The sequence below is a fragment of the Sceloporus undulatus genome, chromosome 11 (genome assembly GCF_019175285.1).
Source record: "Sceloporus undulatus isolate JIND9_A2432 ecotype Alabama chromosome 11, SceUnd_v1.1, whole genome shotgun sequence".
NCBI lineage: Eukaryota > Metazoa > Chordata > Lepidosauria > Squamata > Phrynosomatidae > Sceloporus > Sceloporus undulatus.
Genome location: NC_056532.1, coordinates 7,140,868 through 7,159,418, shown reverse-complemented (window position 1 = coordinate 7,159,418; position 18,551 = coordinate 7,140,868). Strand labels below are relative to the sequence as shown.

Below are 18,551 nucleotides of genomic sequence, written 5' to 3'. Positions count from 1 at the left end.
ATGCCTCTGGAGACCGGGGTTCGAATCCCCGCTCAGCAAGTCACACACTCTCAGCCTCAGCGGATGGCCGTGGCAAAGCTCTTCTGTACAAACCTTGCCAAGAAAACCCCACAATAGGGTCGCCGACGTATCGAAGGCACACAACGACAATGAATATGAAATCCAGAAATACGATTAAAATGCAGTTGTGTTGAAAACACACTTAGAACAGAATAAACATCCTCCCTTAAAGGTCGCATCTGCCACAGCAAGGTAAAACCCAAAGTCTTGATGGCAGAAAGATGGAGATCGACCGGACCTCCCTGGGAAAGGGGTTTCACAACGTGGGAAACCTGCCTCTTGCGTCTTCACCGAACGTGGTTGTGATGTTGGTAGGACTATGAGAAATCCTTCCTCTGAAGATCTTAAGATCCACGGAGATGTGGCCTTTCAAAATAGTCTGGACCCGATGACGTTGCAACAACAGGTGGAAGGCCTGTGCTAACATGATAAAATCAACAAAACCATCCTATTCCACATTTGTGGGATGCTAATGAAACCAATTAAAATAATCAGGACAAAAACCTTGGCCACCGCCACCTGGCTAAAGTATGTTTTGTCTCAAATGGCTGTGTATATGAGAAGCCTTTGCCATTTTAGTGTTCGTGTTATAAATAGATCACAATAAAAGGCAGCGCAGCATCCACCAAAGGCTGCCTATTGACTCTGGCTTTCGTAAAGCAATCCCGGCGTGTGTCAACAGCTTCTCTCTTCCTGTTTTGAACCCATCTCACATTGTCAAAACATCTGATGGCCTCGCGTTCCCTTTGAGATCAGGACTAAACTCTCCTTTTCGAAACGATCGTTCATGAACGTTTATCCGTGCCGTCGCCTAACAAGAACGTCCCAATGAACTAATTTTCAAAGAGTCGTAATGTTCAAACATCATCTCAAAGTAGGTTTCCAAGTTCAGGGAACGGTGCCATTATATTCGGTGCTGGATAAGTTTCATCCGAACATTAAGTTCTGGATACATCTTTTGAAGAAGGGCATAGACAAATGAATTAAAAAGAGAAGAGAAAAGGGAGAGTGAATAAAAGAAAACAAAGAGAAAATTAAGAAAAGGAAAAACGAGGAAAGAAAAGACCAACTACTAACGAATAAAAGTGAATATGTTCTAAATAATTATGTTTATCTCGCAAAGGCCTACCTGGATTAAAGAGCTCCCCTCGACGGAGGACGAAATCCTGACGTTTCGGCCGCGGCGGAGGCTGTCATGACATCCCCGCAGGTGTGAAGCCACCCCATAAATACGCCATCCCTTGCCGCTCAAAACAATCCCAGAAATGCTCGGCAATGCTGCTGCCGCCGCTGCTGGTGTTGATGCTGTCGTGTCCCTCGCCTGACTTGGGCGCAGTTTCCCTGGCTAAGTATAGCTTTGGAGGTGCTCTCAGGCTTTCGGAGGGTTACACCTGAACCACGGGGCTGGCACTGGGAGAGGAGAGGACAAACTCGCTCGACCGCAAATTTCGGGACTGCTCACCGCCGGGGAAGATGCTGCCGTCGACAATTATCCATGCAAAGGAGGCTGAGTCACCGCCATTACCAGTCGAGGAGCACACCTGAACAGCACCCCAAAAGCAGGGAGCGCTTGTGTCACATCCCTTGGCTGCCTTCCTTCCCTTCCCTTCCCTTTTATCGGTGAACCTTGGCAAGAAAACAAGAGCATCTGGTTCCATTTCTTAGGATCGGCCAGGTAGCTAATGCAGGCATATCTCAGTTAACAAAACCTCTTGCTAAAGCAGGTGCTTTTTACGCTTGCTAAGCCCCAGTTGTCCTCCTTGTCCTCTGTCCTGAGTGTTTTTAGCAGCATTAGCATTTGGACAATGAATCATAGAATCGTAGAGTTGGAAGAGACCGCAAGGGCCATTCAGTCCAACCCCATTCTGCCATGCAGGAACTCACAACCAAAGCATCCCCATTGACATTGCCATCGCCATCCAGCCTCTGTTTAAAAGACCTCCAAAGAAGGAGACCCCATCAAACTCTCCAAAGGAGTGTCTTCCTCTGTCGAACAGCCCTTACTGTCAAGAAGTTCCTCCTAATGCTGAGCTGGAATCTCTTTCCTGGAGCTTGCATCCATTGCTCCGTGTTGTAGTCTCTGGAGCAGCAGAAAACAAGCTTGCTGCATCCTCAGATACTTAAACAGGGCTTGGAGAAACACAGAGAAAAGGAGAGCAGTGGAATAGACCAAAGAGAAATACAGGTAACCACTGCCACTAGCGCAAATCTCGGCTATGCCTTCCCTGACGCAACACTTCTATGGGGTACCGCCAACAACACCCCACCTTTACCAGTCGTAATCGGTGGTCCTGGATTTGGACATACAGTAGTCCCCCCATTATCCACGGAATACATTCAAAGACCCACAGCGGATGCCTGAAACCACAGACAGTGCTGAACCCTATGCCCTAAGCATAGTAGGGTTTATGTTGGCACAGACAGTGCCAAACTCTAAGCATAGTAATGTTTTTGGACCATGATTGACCGCCGGCAACTGAAACTGCAGAGAGCAAAATCGTAGATAAGGGGGGACTGCTTTTGGACCACGGTTGACCACAGGTAACCGAAACCACAGAAAGCACAACAAAACGCTATACTATTCACAAATACAGCCAGCCCTCCTTATCCACTGACTTTTTATCCATGGATTCAAGCATCCACGGCTTGGAAATGTTTTCTAAAAATATAAATTCTAAGAAGAAAACCACAATTTTGCCGTCTTATGTGAGGGACACCATTTTAACTATGCCGTTGTATTTAATGGGATTTGAGCATCCGTGGATTTTGGGTCCTGGAACCAAACCCCAGCGGATACCAAGGACCCACTGTACCTCTGTTTTCCTTTACTGTCCTTCTCAAAATGGTGACAGGAGGAAGGGAAAAGGAGTATTTTAGGCTCGCTTGGGGGACGGAGGGGCAAATAGACCCTGGTTCCCTTCAGTTGCCAACCTCAGCCTCATTCAAAGACCTAATCCCAGCAAACGCCACAAACACGTGGGTCGGTCGTGAATCCCCAGGTTCTGGCCACATGCCTTTAGCCTGTAGAGAGGAACATATCATGTGCGGGGAAGGATTTATGTTCCACTCTTTGGCGGAGAGCGTCTGATGAGTCAAAGAGGAAAAGTGTGTTCCTTTGGCGCACGAGAATCTCTGGCAGCATCCTTTGCAAAAACACGCGAGGGACTAGGTGGGGACCCAGACATCCGGATGACACTTCGACAAGCCAGAAGGTGATGCGAAATCTGGTCCTTCGGGTCCGGTCGGGTGGGAGACTGTTTTAGACTCATTCCTTTTGTAGTTGTCAAGAGATGGTTGAGCATAGTCATTCGGGGTTGGTTTCTCGCTGCCGCATCAGGCCTGGTCCTCGCCTCCCATTAACAACTTTTTAAAAGCTAAAGTTGTAATGCGGATCGTTCTTTTCTGCAACTGGGTGCAGTTCAAGACTTTGTTTGGTACAAAACACTGAGACGTTACTGGGAACGGATGCAAACCTATGATTTTTGAGGACTGTGTGTGTATGTTTTCAACCACTGCCCCTTCCCAAAATCTAGGCTTCAAAGAATGAGAGAATCTTAGACTTGGAAGGAACCACAAGAGTCATATGGGTGGGATACAGACCTCTCAAAAAGGGCTGTCTCCCGCCGCCCTGGTTTGCTGTGCGAGGGAGCCATAGTGGATAAACCGCGCGGCTCCCTCGTGCAGCAAAAAGAACCTGCAAAGAGTGGGTTCTTTCTGTGGCGCGGTTGTGACACCGCAGTGTACCAATGGTGCACTAGCAGCATCACAATGACGCCGGGACGTGTGGACGCTAGGCGTCCGTCATGTCAAAATGTACAGGGCACCGCCATTTTGACGCCCTTGTCACATGCGAGGGACGAGTCGCATCTGGAAGCACTGCTCCTCACACGTAACAACGGCGCCCTGTAGGACCTGTCTGTACAGCGCCATAGGCTTCATTCCTACTTACAAATAAATCGCTTTGCGATCTGAATCGATGCATCGGTTGGGCAGCGGAGCGCGGTTCACAATACATTTGCCCCGGTCGCATTTTCTTGCTGCAAAATAAAACAACCCACTTGTGGTTCACGCTGACGAATGAATGGGTTCGAAAAGGATCTGCTCCAGCCGTCCAAAGGGCAAATTTAGATCGATTCCAATCCGCATCTGGTTCACACTTGCGCGGAATCGATTTATCCAAAAAGACATGGGGGGAAACAGCGTCAAAAAAGACGCGGGTTAAATGGGTCTAGTGCAGTGGTGGTGAGCCTTTTTGAGGCTGAGTGCCCAAACTGCAACCCAAAACCCACTTATTTATTGCAAAGTGCCATGTCCCTCTGGCTTTCTAGTAACAAAGTCTGGCAAACTCTGTGCTGGGATGATGGCACATGTGCCCACAAAGAGGGCTCTGAGTGCCACCTCTGGCACGTGTGCCATAGGTTCGCCATCACTGGTCTAGTGCATGGCCCCTCTCTCCGAACCGTTTCAGCTATTCCCTTCAAGTGTGAACCAGGTTCATTTAAACCAAATTTGGGAACCGGTTTAAAACGTAGTGGGAATGAAACCCTGGTTCATTCTGGGAACGGTCATTTTGTGAAACATTGAGCCTTCTCTGTTAGAGGGAGCTGTGGTGCCACAATAAACTACAATTCCCAGGATTCCCTAGCCCTGAGCCAGGGCAGCTAAAGCGGTCTCAAACTGGATGGTTTCTGCAGTGTGTTTTGGACCAAAGTGGGGTCAACTCGGATTATTTCTGCAGCGCAGATGCAACCTTATGGAACTCAAGCAAGCTCCTTTTAAATATGTGTTGGCCATTTAACAAATGCAAACCAAAACCCAAATCCTTTTAAATAGTTAACGGAGCAGTGCTGCCTCTAACCAGAAGATGTCGTTGTCGTGCCATAAAACGACCAAACCCAAGTGTGGGTTTGAAAACATTGTGCATGGCTCCTCTGCAAGAATGCTTCTGCCTTTTTGGTCCAATTGCAGAAATAATCCACTTTGAGACTGCTTTAACTGCCCTGGTTCAGTTCTAGGGAATCCTGGGAACCGTAGTTTATTGTGACTTTGGAGCTCTCTGGCAGAGAAGGCTCAGTGCCTTTGGGAGCGGCACACTTTGGACTCCATTTTGATTTGCCTTAGGAAGCCAAAGGATGTAGGCCCTGCCGTGTCACGGTCTAGAACCATTTAAAAGCCCATTTGTGTATTGTTTTAATTTCTTGACATCATCTTGCATTTCTCCAACACAAAAAGAAACATCACAACAATCTAGGTAACGTTGCTGTGGCATCCGTTTGCATCTGTGACGTGAACGGAGCCATTAACACTGGCGGCTGTGGTTGTTTCCCGGAAAGGGATAATGGGCATCTTGGAAAGAACGACAGCCGGGAAAGCCATTACTCAGGATATCGAACCATCTCTAAATGAAGATGGAAAATGAGTGTGTGTCTTTTTCTGTGGTGGGAAAAGGTCTTGGAAAGCAGTTGAATTTGTGCTGCCGTTCGCCAAAGATGTGAACCATTCGAAAGAATGCCAACACAAATTAGATTATGAGGATGAGTCTCCGTTATCCAAAATAAAGGACACCTCTTTAACTGGGTTCAACCTTTAGCTACAGCACTTAAAGCAGTATCAAACTGTAATATTTGTACAGTGTGGATGTATACACTTTATCACCCAGAATGTTGTTTTAATTCCATCCTAGAAGTGACTTAAATGTTATGTGAAGCTCCATTTAGTCTTCTCCTGAATCTGGATTCGGGAGCGATGTATTTATTTCTTGTCTTCTCTTTGCAGAATCGCATTGGCTGCAGAAATAATGCAGTTGGGCACCGCTTTAACCATCATGGCTCCATCCTATGGAAAGCTGGGACCTTTAGTTTGTTGTGGCACCACAGAAGGCTAAATATCTCCGAAAACTACACATCCCAGCGTTCCTTAGCATTGGGTCACGGCATTTACAGCGGTGCCAAACTGCATTAATTCTGCAGTGCAGATGCAGCCAAAGCTTCCATGCCTTTGGGAACTAGACCCTTTTGCCAATGTGTGTTTTGGGCCCAAATACATTCATGTAGCGTTATAATAAAATAGCTGATTTTTCTGGGCTTTCGGATGCCACACGCTCTGCTTTTTGCCAACATGGCGGTTTGGGTTTCGTAACTGTCGCTGGGTTTCCTCTTTCATCTCGGCGCGTCGGAGGGTGAGAAACAAGGCTTGTCATTCGTAAGAAAACAGTTTGGACAAGGGGCATTTCTGTTTGGCCGGGGCCCTTTTCCGCCTGACTCTGAGTTTTCCTTGCCGTCTTGTGACAAAAGGCATGGGGCAAAACCACAAAGGCAGAGGAAAAGAAATGTTGTGTTTAAAGACAAGCCTATTAGTCTCGTTGCATCGCATTTCCTCCATCGCAGCCAAGCAGAGGTTAAAACAAGACAGATGTTAGCAATATTGTGCCGTCTCCGAAGGGTGGGACCAGGCCAGCAACGTCCATTGGGCCTCTCTTAGAAGTACAATTCTCTCCGCAACAACGCTGCGTGTGATCCTTTCCTTTTGGTTTCTCATTTTTATTTCATTGTTTCACGAACAGCATCCCAAAACCTACGCCGTCGGGTCTGTTGTCGTTTTAGGAACCGGATTGGGTCGTGCGGATGCCGACGGAACCCGGGTTTGGAAGCTGGGTGCGGTTGCTGGTCGCTTCGTCCGTTTCAAACGCATTGGGAAGGTCCAGATAAGAAAAAAGAAAGCCTCGCATTCTTTGGCTCTTTCTGCAAGCTGTTGCAGTTGTTGGATGGGTTTTGGCTCGGCTGAGTAGCGGAGGCCTCGGCATTAAGACAGGACGAAAGTCTGTTGTAAAGTAAGTGCATCGCCAGCTATAAATACCTTTCTCTTTTCTTCACTCAACACAGCTAAACTGTAAGGAGAAGGGCTAATTTAAGCAAGAAAAAGGCAACGGTGGGCCAAATACGGCTACTCATATTGCTCTTTTTAACAGCCAAAGAAGGAAGGAAGGAAGGAAGGAAAGAAAGAAAGATTAAATACATTGCCTGCCTTAGAAACCTCTAGGAGTAGCAATATTTTACATATGTATATGTGTATATGTAGGTCTATCTATCTATCTATCTATCTATCTATCTACCTATCTATCTATATGTAGCTTTTCAGCCTCTGCCATGCAATACCAAATATCAAAACCAACACATTTTCAGGTTTGAGAATACCATTTTTACTACCTTTTTGAGCCTCCCTTATCCAAAATGCTTGGGACCAGAAGCGTTTTCGATTTCGGAACGCCTATCTTGGCATATATGTATATAATATATGTACTTATATGTACCTCTTAAAGGTGGGACCCAAGTCCAAACATGCAGTTCATTTATGGTTTGCATACAACTTATACCCACAACTTGGAGGTAACGTTATACAATATTTTGTGCACAAAACCAATTTTGTTCTACGGCTGAACATTGGGGGATTTAAAATAGGTTGCGGGGCCCAAAGAAGCAAAGGCTTAGGTTAAAATCCCACTGTTTCATAGCACATTTTCCCACAAGCTGCAGGCGGTGGGTTCCATATTAGTGAGGGGCCGAATCCGCTCTGGCTTCTGGTGTGAAGTTTAAAGTTGAACCTTTCTCGGAGGCAAGGAACGTATAGGGTTCTTGCAACTTCAGCTCAAACTAAAGCATTGGACTATGACTCTGGAGACCGGGGTTCGAATCCCTGTTTATCCATGGATGACTTTGGGCAAGTCACATCCTCTCAGCCTCAGAGGGAGGCACTGGCAAAGCCCCTTCTGAACAAAACTCTGTGATAGAGTTGCCATAAATCAGATGCCACTATGTGTGTGTGTGTGTGTGTGTGTGTGTGTGTGTGTATATATATATATATATTTGTAATTCCATTAGCCACCGCTTCTAACTGGATGCTTATCTTCTGCTCCATCCCCTTTGCCTCATTTCTCATGCTCTGTCTGTATGACGCTGGCCGTATCAGACAGCTCTGGAGTCTTCCAAGTGGATTTTATCTACAAGGAGGACGACTGGATCATCCCACGCCCAGATTGAGAGACGAATCCATACCCGGCTCCTTGATATTCGGCTGATGGACCCGGCTTGCAAGGTATGTGTTTGCAAACTAAGGGTTTATGTGCTCCAGGGCTGGGACTGTATGGCAGGCGGGGCGGATAGGGAGAAGCCGAACAATGGAATAGGGATGTGCGAGGGGATAAAGTAGATGTATTGAACATTTATTGGGAGAATGTACCCGCCAGCCGTCAAGCGACTTCATGGATGGCAACAGTTAGCTGATTTATTTATTAGCTGCTTTAAGATGGTGCCTTTTCTCCAAGAAGCTCATGACGTGGTATGATGCATCCCAAGGTATTTGGCATTTGCCTGGCATTGGTACCTTCTTTATGCTTACCACTGTTTCTTTCTTTCCTGGAAAGCCCCCATAGATCCAGCGCCGGTTCGTGGGCCACCATTTTGAATCGCTGTGGTATAAATGACTGTCTTCTTTCTCCCAACAACAATCACTCTTTTGCAAAGAGATCTTGTAGCATCTTGGAGACGAACTGGATGAAGGAAGTTGGCAGCATGAGCTTTCCTAGACTTAAATCTACTCCGTCAGATACATTTATTGAACATTTATTGGGAGAATATATAGGGCAACTGTCAAATTTAAAATCTTTCCAGGGTGGATGGTGACAGTTAGTTGACAAATGCATCCAAGGAAGTAGACTTAAGGCTACAAAGGTACATACTGCATCTCAAAGGTGTTACAAGATCTCTTTGCGTACTGATATTACTAACCCAACTATATCTTTGAATTCAAACAATAACACTGTGAGGTAGGCCAGGTTGAGAGAGAGAGTGGCGGTTTATATCAATGGGGCGATGATTCTGCTCCAGGCTTTAGCCTGAACTGTAAAGGAGGTATTCAATAGTCCCCCGCTATTGAATACCTCCTCTTGAGCTGCTATGGGATTTGTAGCATTGTGAGATAGTCATCCTTCTCTGTCAGAGAGCCCTGGTGCCACAATGAACTACACATTCCAGGATTCCATCGCATGAAGCCATGGCTGTGAGGATAAAGCCTGGAAAGTGGGAATGAAAGACACATATGCAAAGTACAAACACGTGTCATGATTTGTTTCTAACAGAGCTCTATTTCCTTGCCAGGATCTCTGACTGACTACAAGATGCAGGCGAACCCGCTGGTATTAGAGACGGACGATGGCACTGCCACGGGGGCAGAGGCTGCCGAGAAGTGGGACGGTGGGTCGGACGAAGCCCCCCGGCCCCTGGAGACCCCCTTCCAGAAGGAGACCCCCGCTTCCCCAAGGATCAGAGTCAACCTCAATTATCGGCCAGGGCTTGTGAAGTAAGGAGCTGGTTTAAACTTTGAGATCTTCAGGGGATGGCTTTCTTTCAGCCCTACTCTCCGTAACAAAGGGATGGTATGTGGATCTGGCTCATTTTGGGTCTCTTCCCCAGCCCAAAAGACCCAAATCGCTTTGACCGAGACCGTCTCTTCAGCGCCATTGTGAGAGGAAGGCCAGAGGAGTTGGAAGGCCTTAAGGAATATCTGCAAAAAACCTGCAAGTTTCTCACTAACTCTGAATATACCGGTGAGTTCGTCCTTTCTCAATGAGGATATTGATTGCTGCTTTTCAATGGGGCTGCACTAGATATATTCCTTGTGTTCCCATCCATCTGTAAGATTATGGGATTCTATGTGTCCTCACCAAACATACCTGTGATAGGACCAAGGTCTAATTTGCACAACAGAAATCATGCCGTTTGACACCGTTTTAACTGCTGTGGATCAGTGCTATTGAATTCGGATCCCAGGATTCTATAGTACTGAGCCATTGCAGTTAAAGCAGTGTCAAACTGCATTATTTTCGCACCGCAGGTTAGAACCAAGAGAAGACCCTTAGGCTATCTGAAGTTCTCTGTCTGGGTATCCTTAGTGTTTGTTGTCTTTATATTATTATTGCTAACCAGCCTTGTGGTTGACACTGCTCTGAGCACTATGCGCTTTCCGCTGGCAGAGTGGGACTTGAGGCGGCAAAATGTCCCGGTCCATCTCTGGCGCAGCAAAAGGCAGCCATGAAGGTAATGCTGCATCTCTGCTCGAACCCTTCCCTTCCAGATGGAAGAACAGGCAAGACCTGCCTCATGAAGGCCCTGCTGAATTTAAAAGACGGGGCCAACCCCACCATCCCTTTGCTGTTGAAGATCGACAAGGAGACGGAGAACCCGAGGCCACTGATCAACACCGCTTGCAGTGACAGCTACTACAAAGGTAAGAGTGTGTGACAGCAGTGTGACAGCAGTCTCTTTCATGTGTGCGTGGAGAAGTATATTTGGGTTTGTTGCAAAAATAGGAAGGAATCAGTCCTAGTATATTCAAGTTTTATCCTTGATATCTATTGTTTATTTCCTCAATCAAGTTGCTGTGTCAAAGGAATCCATCTCCCATTGCCTCTTGTTTTCAATCAATAATCTATGGACTTTATTGCACACGTTTTAACATCTTGCGATAGGTGCCTTCTGGTGCAGTTCCATTTCTGATGTGTGCGAATGGGCATGGTTTTGCTCCTCTCCTCCTCACCCACAGCGACCGTGGCTGCCAACAACTTCCCCAAGCCGGCTGCTGTGTGCGTATTCACACTGCAGTTCGCTTCGAGAGGCGGTTGGCAGCCCATATCCAGTATTCCTCCCAGTCCACCCAGTTGATAGCGTTTGGTAGTGCAGGAAACCATGTGACCATGGATTGCCAAAGCACTGTTGTGGGGGGAAATGTGGTGATGCCAAAGTGACATGCCTCCATTCTTAAAGTAACACTGGCTGTTGTGATGAAGTCTTATATGTCTTATTTTTTTGGAAGGCTTTGAAGAAGGTGTCTTGATAAGCCATTGATAAAAGCATAACACTGAAGAAGTTTAGGCATATGTACACTTGCATGCTTGGGGGAGGCAGAGGGGAAAAACCCTGGGGTGGCCATGATATATTGTGATTTATCAGACCAGGATGCGTTTGAAAGGGAGAACTGTGTGGACCGTTCTGTAGTCATTTTGGTGTGTGTAGATAAGCCCAGAGTTGTTGCAGATTGGTGCCACCCAAAGGTAAGCTGGATTTTCCTGTCAATGTGCCCGTAACCACAATAAAGGGTATCATGTGCCAATGTCATCTTCTTCCAGGCCATACACCTCTCCACATTGCCATTGAGAAGAGGAACCTTGATTTAGTCGAGCTGCTGGTGGCCAACGGTGTGGATGTCCATGCTAAAGCCTGTGGCAAGTTCTTCCACCAGAAGAAGAAAGGAGCCTGTTTCTACTTTGGTATGTTGCCTTGACAAGCGTGAGACCCTGAGACTGTAATAGCTGGGGATGGCAACGATGCTTGCATTTATCCTTCCTCCTGGAGATGCTTATTATAGAGTGCCTACAGTTTATATTGTAAGGAACCACACAAAAGGAAAAAGTGAAGGGGAGGGAAGAGGAAAAGTCAAAAGTCATTCAGCGAGGATGCTGTTCTTCCCCATTTCGGATCGTATTCTCCCAAACTTGAGCCCTCTTTCTCTCCTTCCCATCCAGGCGAGCTCCCACTCTCTTTAGCCGCTTGCACCAACCAGATGGACGTGATCCAGTACCTCCTGCATAACTCTCACCAAAAGGCCAGGCTGACCGAACAGGATTCTCTGGGCAACACGGTCTTGCACGCCTTGGTGATGGTGGCCAACGACACGGAGAAGAACACGGAGATGGTGGTCGAGATGTACGACGAGATTCTGATGGAAGGCGCCCGGATCAACCCCACCTGGAAACTGGAGGAGATTGTCAACAAGCAAGGGCTGACCCCTTTGAAACTGGCCGTCAAGACTGGCAAAGTCGAGGTAAAGCTGCCGCGGGCATCGCCCCTTTACTACTTCCGCTGTTGCTTTTGGGTCGGGACTGGCCTTAATGTTTGGCAGAGTGAGAAGGTTGCCTCAAGGAACATTTACTAGGAGTAAAATGTTAGAAGAGAGAGCTGGATTTGCCTTTACCTTCTTCTGGGGCTAATAGTGGGCGATTTGGCCATGAGCTTCCATAGCTGAGCGTGAATTCGAACCCTTGTCTCCTAGAGTCCTAGTCCAACCGTCAGATCTCTACATCCCACTGGATATTTACAGGCTACACTGCATTATTTCATATTAACACGCACTCCATCTTTGTTTTGGCTTAGATTTTTAAGCACATTCTTCAGCGGGAGATCCAAGACCCCGAATACCGCCACCTTTCCCGCAAGTTCACCGAATGGACCTACGGCCCGGTCCAAATTTCCCTCTACGATTTGTCTTCCATCGATAGCTTTGAAGAAAACTCTGTGCTGGAAATCCTCGCCTATAGCAGCGACACACCTGTGAGTGAAGACCTTGGAGTGTTCCTCCTTTAATATATATAGGCCTGTTCCAGACTGCCAAAATAAAGCTGCTTCGGGTCTCTTTGGAGGTATGCTGTTTGATTGATGCATGCATCCTAAGAATCCGGAAGCTGCACCAAAGCTGCCCTCCAGTGCTTAGGAATGGAGCGTGGCTTTGGCGCGACCTCTGGACTCTTAGGACCCATGCGTCATTTAAATAGCATACCTCCAAAGAGACCCCAAGCAGCTTTATTTTGGCAGTCTGTAACAGGCCTCTATATATATATATATATATATATATATATATATATCACCGTTATCTTTCCAGAACATTTTGCAGGTCCTCATCGGGACAGGCTTCATAACTATGAGCGAATGACTCTTAATGACACATTCATTCATAAGTTAATGGCTTCTAAAGGCCCACTCCAGCCCCAGATGCTCTAAAATATTTTTGCATCATGACAAGGAGTTCTCTAAACGACTACTGTAGTTCTGAATTGAGGATACTGGATGTTGCAGTTCCACCAAACTAATTTCTAAGGCCCCGAACCCCTCAAATGCGTTCCCAGGGACCTTTGGGTTTCACCCTTAAGTTTGATTCATATTGATTTTTATGGCCAGAATAAATCTTTGCTTGCCTGGCTGACTTTTAGAGGTATGCGCTCAGAAAAAATGTACCCTGAATATGTTTAAAGGGATGTTTTCTCTGTCTCATGTTGCAGAATCGGTACAAAATGGTGGTTCTGGAGCCTGTGAACCGGCTGCTCCAACACAAATGGGATACTTTCGCTAGCTGGAGGTTTTACCTCAGTTTTGTCTCCTATATGATGTTCATGGCTGTCTTCTCCGCTGTTGGTTATCATCGGCCTCTGGATGGGAAGGTAACCGTTGTTTTATGGGGCTGAAACCTCAGTGGGTTTCCATGGCTGAGCAAGGATTCGAACACTGGTCTCCAAAGTCGTAGTCCAACACCAAAACCACTATGCATCACCCTGACTCTCTTCTCGCCAGGATTTGTAGTTTGGTGAGGTATTCAGCTTGGTTTGTCAAATGGTTCTGGTGCCTCACCAAACAACAAATCCCAGGATTCTGGAGATTAGAGTCATGACAATCAAAAGTGGTGCCAAACGGCTTTAGTTCTACAATGTGGATGCACCCACAACCCTTGTATTTCCGCAGCCTCCGTTTCCAGTGACGCTGAACGCCGGCGATATTTGGAGGTTCCTTGGACAGTTGGTTGTTCTCTTCGGAGGCATTTACCTCTTCTTGGCTCAGGTACTGTATATCTCTATGGTACCTACCTCTTTTCCTTTTCCCCTTAGCATGTGTTTGATGTGATCCTCACCTTTTTTGGGTCATGGGGGGTGGATCTTGGGGGATGCCATGTTTTTATCCTGCTCACCCCAGTAACGTCAGGCCCAAGAAAAGTAATTTTTGAAAGCAGGCGGAGGTGGCCCAAGAAGGTCATCTCTGTCCAGATGGTCAAGCATCTGTTTCTCCATCGCTTTCTTGGGTTACGTCTTACATCCCTATACATTCCCTTCCAGAGTCTTTACCTGTGGAGAAGGCGCCTGTTATGGAAAAGCCTGCTCATGGATGGCTGCATTGACATTTTTCTGTGAGTTAAACAAGCCATGTGTGTCTCTATTGGGAAAGAGACAAGGGTATTCACACTAAAATTGGAATGCTCTCTGGTTGAGTTCACATGTTACGGCAAAACCCTGGGGCGGTTTGTTGAAACCTGGCCTGTTGTGACGCATGAGTCTGCCTCTGCTAACAACCCATGCGTTCTTAAGCAGCCACGGACCACACTGGACCTATGGTTTGCTGGTGGCTTATTAAATCTAGCTTGTTGAAATAATAGCTTGTTGTGGTGTTCTGAGTTGCTTACATGGCTCATCCCTGGCTTTTGTTTTGGCTACAACTCGCAGAGCTCTAGAAGAACGTGTTCCCTCCTTGCTCTTTCAGGTTGGTGCAATCGCTTGCCCTGCTCCTTTCGGCGATCACGTATCTTGCAGGGTTGGAAGAATACATCCCTCTGATGGTTTTCTCTCTGCTGTTGGGCTGGGTGAACATGCTCTACTATACGCGAGGTTTCCAGCAGACGGGGATCTACATTGTTATGATACAGAAGGTTGGTTAGTGAGATAAATTGAACACTTACATTTCCAAAAGCATGCGCTTCGGACCAGAGCGTCTTCTTCCCCACAAGATAGCCCACTTGTGTCTATTTTCCCTCTTTCTGATGAATGTATTCCAACCTAGTTTACAGGGAAATTTCACCATTAGGTGAACCATGGCGTCTTCTACTTAAACATGTGCATCCATTGAGGTCCTCTTTTAAATAATGATTTGCGCAGTGATGCTATTACACAAATCTGTCCCGCAAGTCCCACTACTTTACTGCACAGAATTGATTGTTTAAAAAGCATTGCCAAGTGCTATAGAAATGCAAAGAAATGAAGGTTGGGGGGGTACCCTGTAAAGAGAAATGTTATAGTCAGAGGCTTCACTGAGGCATACCTGATTCCGCTCTCTCTTCCAGGCCATCCTCAGGGATCTTCTACATTTCCTCATGGTTTATGTCATTTTCCTTTTTGGCTTCTCAACAGGTGAGTTACTAGTCGTTTTAGCATCGTCCGTTGTTTGTTGCTATTAGCCATCAACGCATAAATGTGAGACTTCCTCCAAGAGCACCGATCAGTTGCAAACTCAGGTCTTGCAGACCCAGGACCATGCTTTCCTTTGACCATGCCTGGCCAACCAGATGGCCTTATCTACCTATGGCCAAATTAACCCATAGGCTGAGCATACACTGATCCACTTCTAGTGCGGTCTTCTTCTTGGCCCTCCCTTGCACATGTCTTCTTTTCCCATTGCAGCCCTTGTCATCCTCACTGGGACGGCTCCCCAGTCAGTCCAGAACGGCTCTCTCCCTGCCGGCGACGCCAGCGAAGGCCAGGTTAGGTACACTGGTCTGCTGAAGACCTCCTTGGAGCTCTTCAAGTTCACCATTGGGATGGGAGAGCTGGAGTTCCACGAGAACGTCAAGTTCAAGTACTTTGTGATGCTGCTGCTCCTCCTCTTTGTCGTCTTGACGTACATCCTCCTGCTCAACATGCTCATCGCCCTCATGAGCGAGACGGTCACCAATGTCTCTGGAGACAGCCAAAGCGTCTGGAAGCTCCAGGTGAGTCTGGTCAACTCGATGGCCTTATCTACCTATGGCCAGATAAACCCATAGGCTGAGCATACTCTAAGCATACTCTGGGGAATGTAGGGCCTGTGGGCCACATGTGGCCCCCAAACTCCATTTACAGTCCCAAGACCCCAGAGCTACCAAAGACTCAGTATGAACCCAAATACTCATAAACGTCTCAGTTTTACATTTCCCGTCCCACAAACCATCCAATATTGAGGATGCATCTTGTTGTTGTTGTGTGCCTTCAAGTTGTTTTTGACTTATGGCAACCCGATCATGGGGTTTTCTTGGCAAGTTTCTTCGGAGTGGGGTTGCCATGGCCATCCTCTAAGGCTGAGAGAGTGCGACTTGTCCAAAGTCAACCAGTAGGTTTACAAGACCAAGCTGGCGTTCAAATGATCAATTACATGCGCTAAAAGAAAGCAGTCGGTCTTAATACCTTCGCCATCTTGACCACACTTGGCCGCACGTGTCCCAGTTGTCATCTCTGAAACGCTGGAGGATCAGACGTCTATATTTTGCTTCCTTCTCTTGTATTTGCAGAGAGCCATTGCTATCCTGGAGATAGAGAAAAACTGGTTCTGGTGCTGGAAGAAGACGCCGAGAGCCGGGTGCCTTCTCTCTGTCGGCTTGGAAGGAAAGAAAGATGAGAGATGGTGCTTCCGGTGAGTTCAACTCTGTTGCGTCTAGTAGCTCCAATGCAAATAGGGTCCGTTTAAATCCACTGCGGGTGGATTCCAGACGTTTTGGAAATCAACATGACCAGTGATAGTCCAGGTCTAAGACTGCCATCTAAACTGTACATATTGCCTTTCTATTAACATGCAGCTGAGCGGCAGCATTTGCTTAAAGGTTTGTTTCTGTGTTTCAGAGTGGAGGAGCTGAACTGGGCCGACTGGAAGAGAGAGCTAGGAGCCCTGAAGGAAGACCCTATGGATTCTGGGTTTCCAAGTGAAAAAAGTATGTAAAACTGTTCTCCATAGTCTTTATTCAGAGCAGATTAATGCTCTGAAGCATCTGGGTTATTGTTTGATGAGACATTTAGCCTTCTGTGGCTCTGGTGCCACAACAAACTTCAAATCCTAGGCTTCCATGGGATGGAGCCCTGACAGATAAAGCAGTGTCAGTGCATTAATTTGGCACTGTGGCCTTAGTCTCCTTTCCTTTGGGTGCTTAGACTGTCTTTATAAAGTCTGAACTCAACTTTGAAGTTACTCCAAGGATGGATATTATTGCAACTAAAATTAGCTTCCATTAGAGGGCAGCACACTACACCCTTTTGCCATGCTTCTTGTTGTTATGCGCCTACAACTCATTTTCGACTGATGGGGACCCGGAGGCTTTCATGAGGTTTTCTTTGTTCGGAGGAGGTTTGCCATTGCCGTCCCCTGAGGCTGAGAGTGTGTGACTTCTTGCCCAAGTGGGTTTCGTGGCCAAGCAGGACTCAAACCCTGGTCTACAGAGCCATAGTCCAACGCTCAAACCACTATGCCATGCATGTCAGGGTATTTACTACTAAGCTATGGAAGAGTAAGGTTCTGATCCTCATGGTTGTTTGCATAAAGACGCATGTTTGCCAAAGTTTCTCTGCTTGTCCAACGCCAAGCTTTTCCTTGTGTGATGTTTTCCATGTTGTGTCTCCCAGAGGAGAGTGTCTGGAGCTGGGTGTCCAACCTGACCGAGGCACATCTCGCCACGCCAGAGGAGATGGAGGAGCAGGTGCCATTGCACGCTATCAGCCACTGAGACAGAAACCACAAGGGAGACGTGACGTTGACTAACAGTATGGCCAACCTTTAAGGCGACGCAGTTTGACTTCCCACGCGACAATGATCCGACCACAACGGGGGGGAAACAATCACTCTGAAGATGCCGTCTGCGATAAGACTGTGCAGCAGAGGACCTCTCAGAGAAGAGGTCAGCTTTGGAGAGCATTGCGTTGAGCATGAGAGTGTCGAGTGCAAAATTACTTCAAGCATTTAGTATTTTGTTTCAGAGTATGAGAATCCGAAAACGTCGCTTACTGTCCTGCCATTGTGTACACATCGAGTATTTAACTCCAGGTCTGAGATCAAGTTTCGAGTCTTTGCAAGAGGCTTTCGAGATGAGTCTCAAGTCTGAGAGCCAACTTGAACAGAAATGTGGTGCGTGGGTTGGAGTTAAAATCGCTAGAGAATGAAGAAGATGTGCACAGAGTTAGCTAAAAGAAACTGAAACGATTGTAGGGAGTTTGTCAAGATTGTGTTTTAGTAAAATAAGGTTTATTCAGCTACAGAAGAGTGCAGAACTACAAATTGTGGGGTTTGTCATTGTGTGAGATAGGATTTTCCTAAAAGCAGCAAACAAGACATAGTGTATATGTCCAGTGTCAAACCCAGCATTTCTGTTGTGCGACCAGGAGGGGAAAAGCAGTGAGACAGAAGCAATGTTCAAAGGAGGAGAACCTTTTTTACCATTCCATAATGTTTCTGGATGATGTTAGGCCAGCTAAAAACATACAAGTCGCAAGTCAGTGCGCCGAATCGAGTCCAAGTCGAGATATTGAATATGAGTCAATGGTTTTAAAGATGAGAAATGTGCAGGATTTCTGACTGTCTTTCCTCTTTTGGGAATATAAGGTCCTATATACAGACAGGCCAAAATAAAGCTGCTTGGAGTCACTTTGGAGGTATGCTCTTTCAATGATGCATGCGTCCTAAGAGTCTGGAAGCTGCACCAATTTCCGGACTCTTAGGACACATGTATCATTTAAACAGCACACCTCCAAAGTGACTCCAAGCAGCTTTATTTTGGCCTGTCTGTATCAGGCCACAAAAGCGATGAAGAGGTACGTCCCTTTGAGATTCTAGGAGGCAATTGTATCCGTGAAAGTGTGCTTCACAAATAAAACCAAACTTCTGTCTCTC

The 18,551-nt window shown here is 46.7% G+C and overlaps 3 protein-coding genes across 4 annotated transcripts in view; all 3 read left to right on the top strand.

The window, feature by feature from the left end:
• Positions 1-18,551, top strand: part of SHPK (sedoheptulokinase) — a 938,822-nt gene that overhangs the window by 842,945 nt on the left and 77,326 nt on the right. The gene's annotated exons all lie outside the window — the stretch shown is intronic.
• Positions 1-18,551, top strand: part of LOC121916842 (transient receptor potential cation channel subfamily V member 2-like) — a 26,703-nt gene extending 8,152 nt beyond the window's left edge. The window contains exons 1-18 of one of the 2 annotated variants that reach the window (XR_006100924.1): positions 6,270-6,889; positions 8,026-8,151; positions 9,213-9,414; positions 9,528-9,661; positions 10,189-10,341; positions 11,240-11,380; positions 11,636-11,934; positions 12,264-12,440; positions 13,166-13,324; positions 13,623-13,718; positions 13,991-14,061; positions 14,412-14,577; positions 14,989-15,055; positions 15,326-15,633; positions 16,189-16,310; positions 16,517-16,605; positions 17,291-18,263; positions 18,473-18,551. Coding sequence is in view for 1 of the 2 variants with exons in the window: in XM_042442354.1 (XP_042298288.1) it covers positions 9,233-9,414; positions 9,528-9,661; positions 10,189-10,341; positions 11,240-11,380; positions 11,636-11,934; positions 12,264-12,440; positions 13,166-13,324; positions 13,623-13,718; positions 13,991-14,061; positions 14,412-14,577; positions 14,989-15,055; positions 15,326-15,633; positions 16,189-16,310; positions 16,517-16,605; positions 17,291-17,391 (2,265 nt within the window). In the remaining variant the exon portion in view is untranslated. Of the gene's footprint in view, positions 1-6,269; positions 6,890-8,025; positions 8,152-9,212; positions 9,415-9,527; positions 9,662-10,188; positions 10,342-11,239; positions 11,381-11,635; positions 11,935-12,263; positions 12,441-13,165; positions 13,325-13,622; positions 13,719-13,990; positions 14,062-14,411; positions 14,578-14,988; positions 15,056-15,325; positions 15,634-16,188; positions 16,311-16,516; positions 16,606-17,290 lie in introns of those variants that run through there. The other variant, XM_042442354.1, reaches the window with a different exon arrangement.
• ITGAE (integrin subunit alpha E) overlaps positions 17,475-18,551 on the top strand; it is a 35,602-nt gene continuing 34,525 nt past the window's right edge. Inside the window, exons 1-2 of the mRNA XM_042442597.1 lie at positions 17,475-17,562; positions 18,453-18,472. Of these exons, the coding sequence (XP_042298531.1) occupies positions 17,475-17,562; positions 18,453-18,472 (108 nt within the window). The remainder of the gene's footprint in view (positions 17,563-18,452; positions 18,473-18,551) is intronic.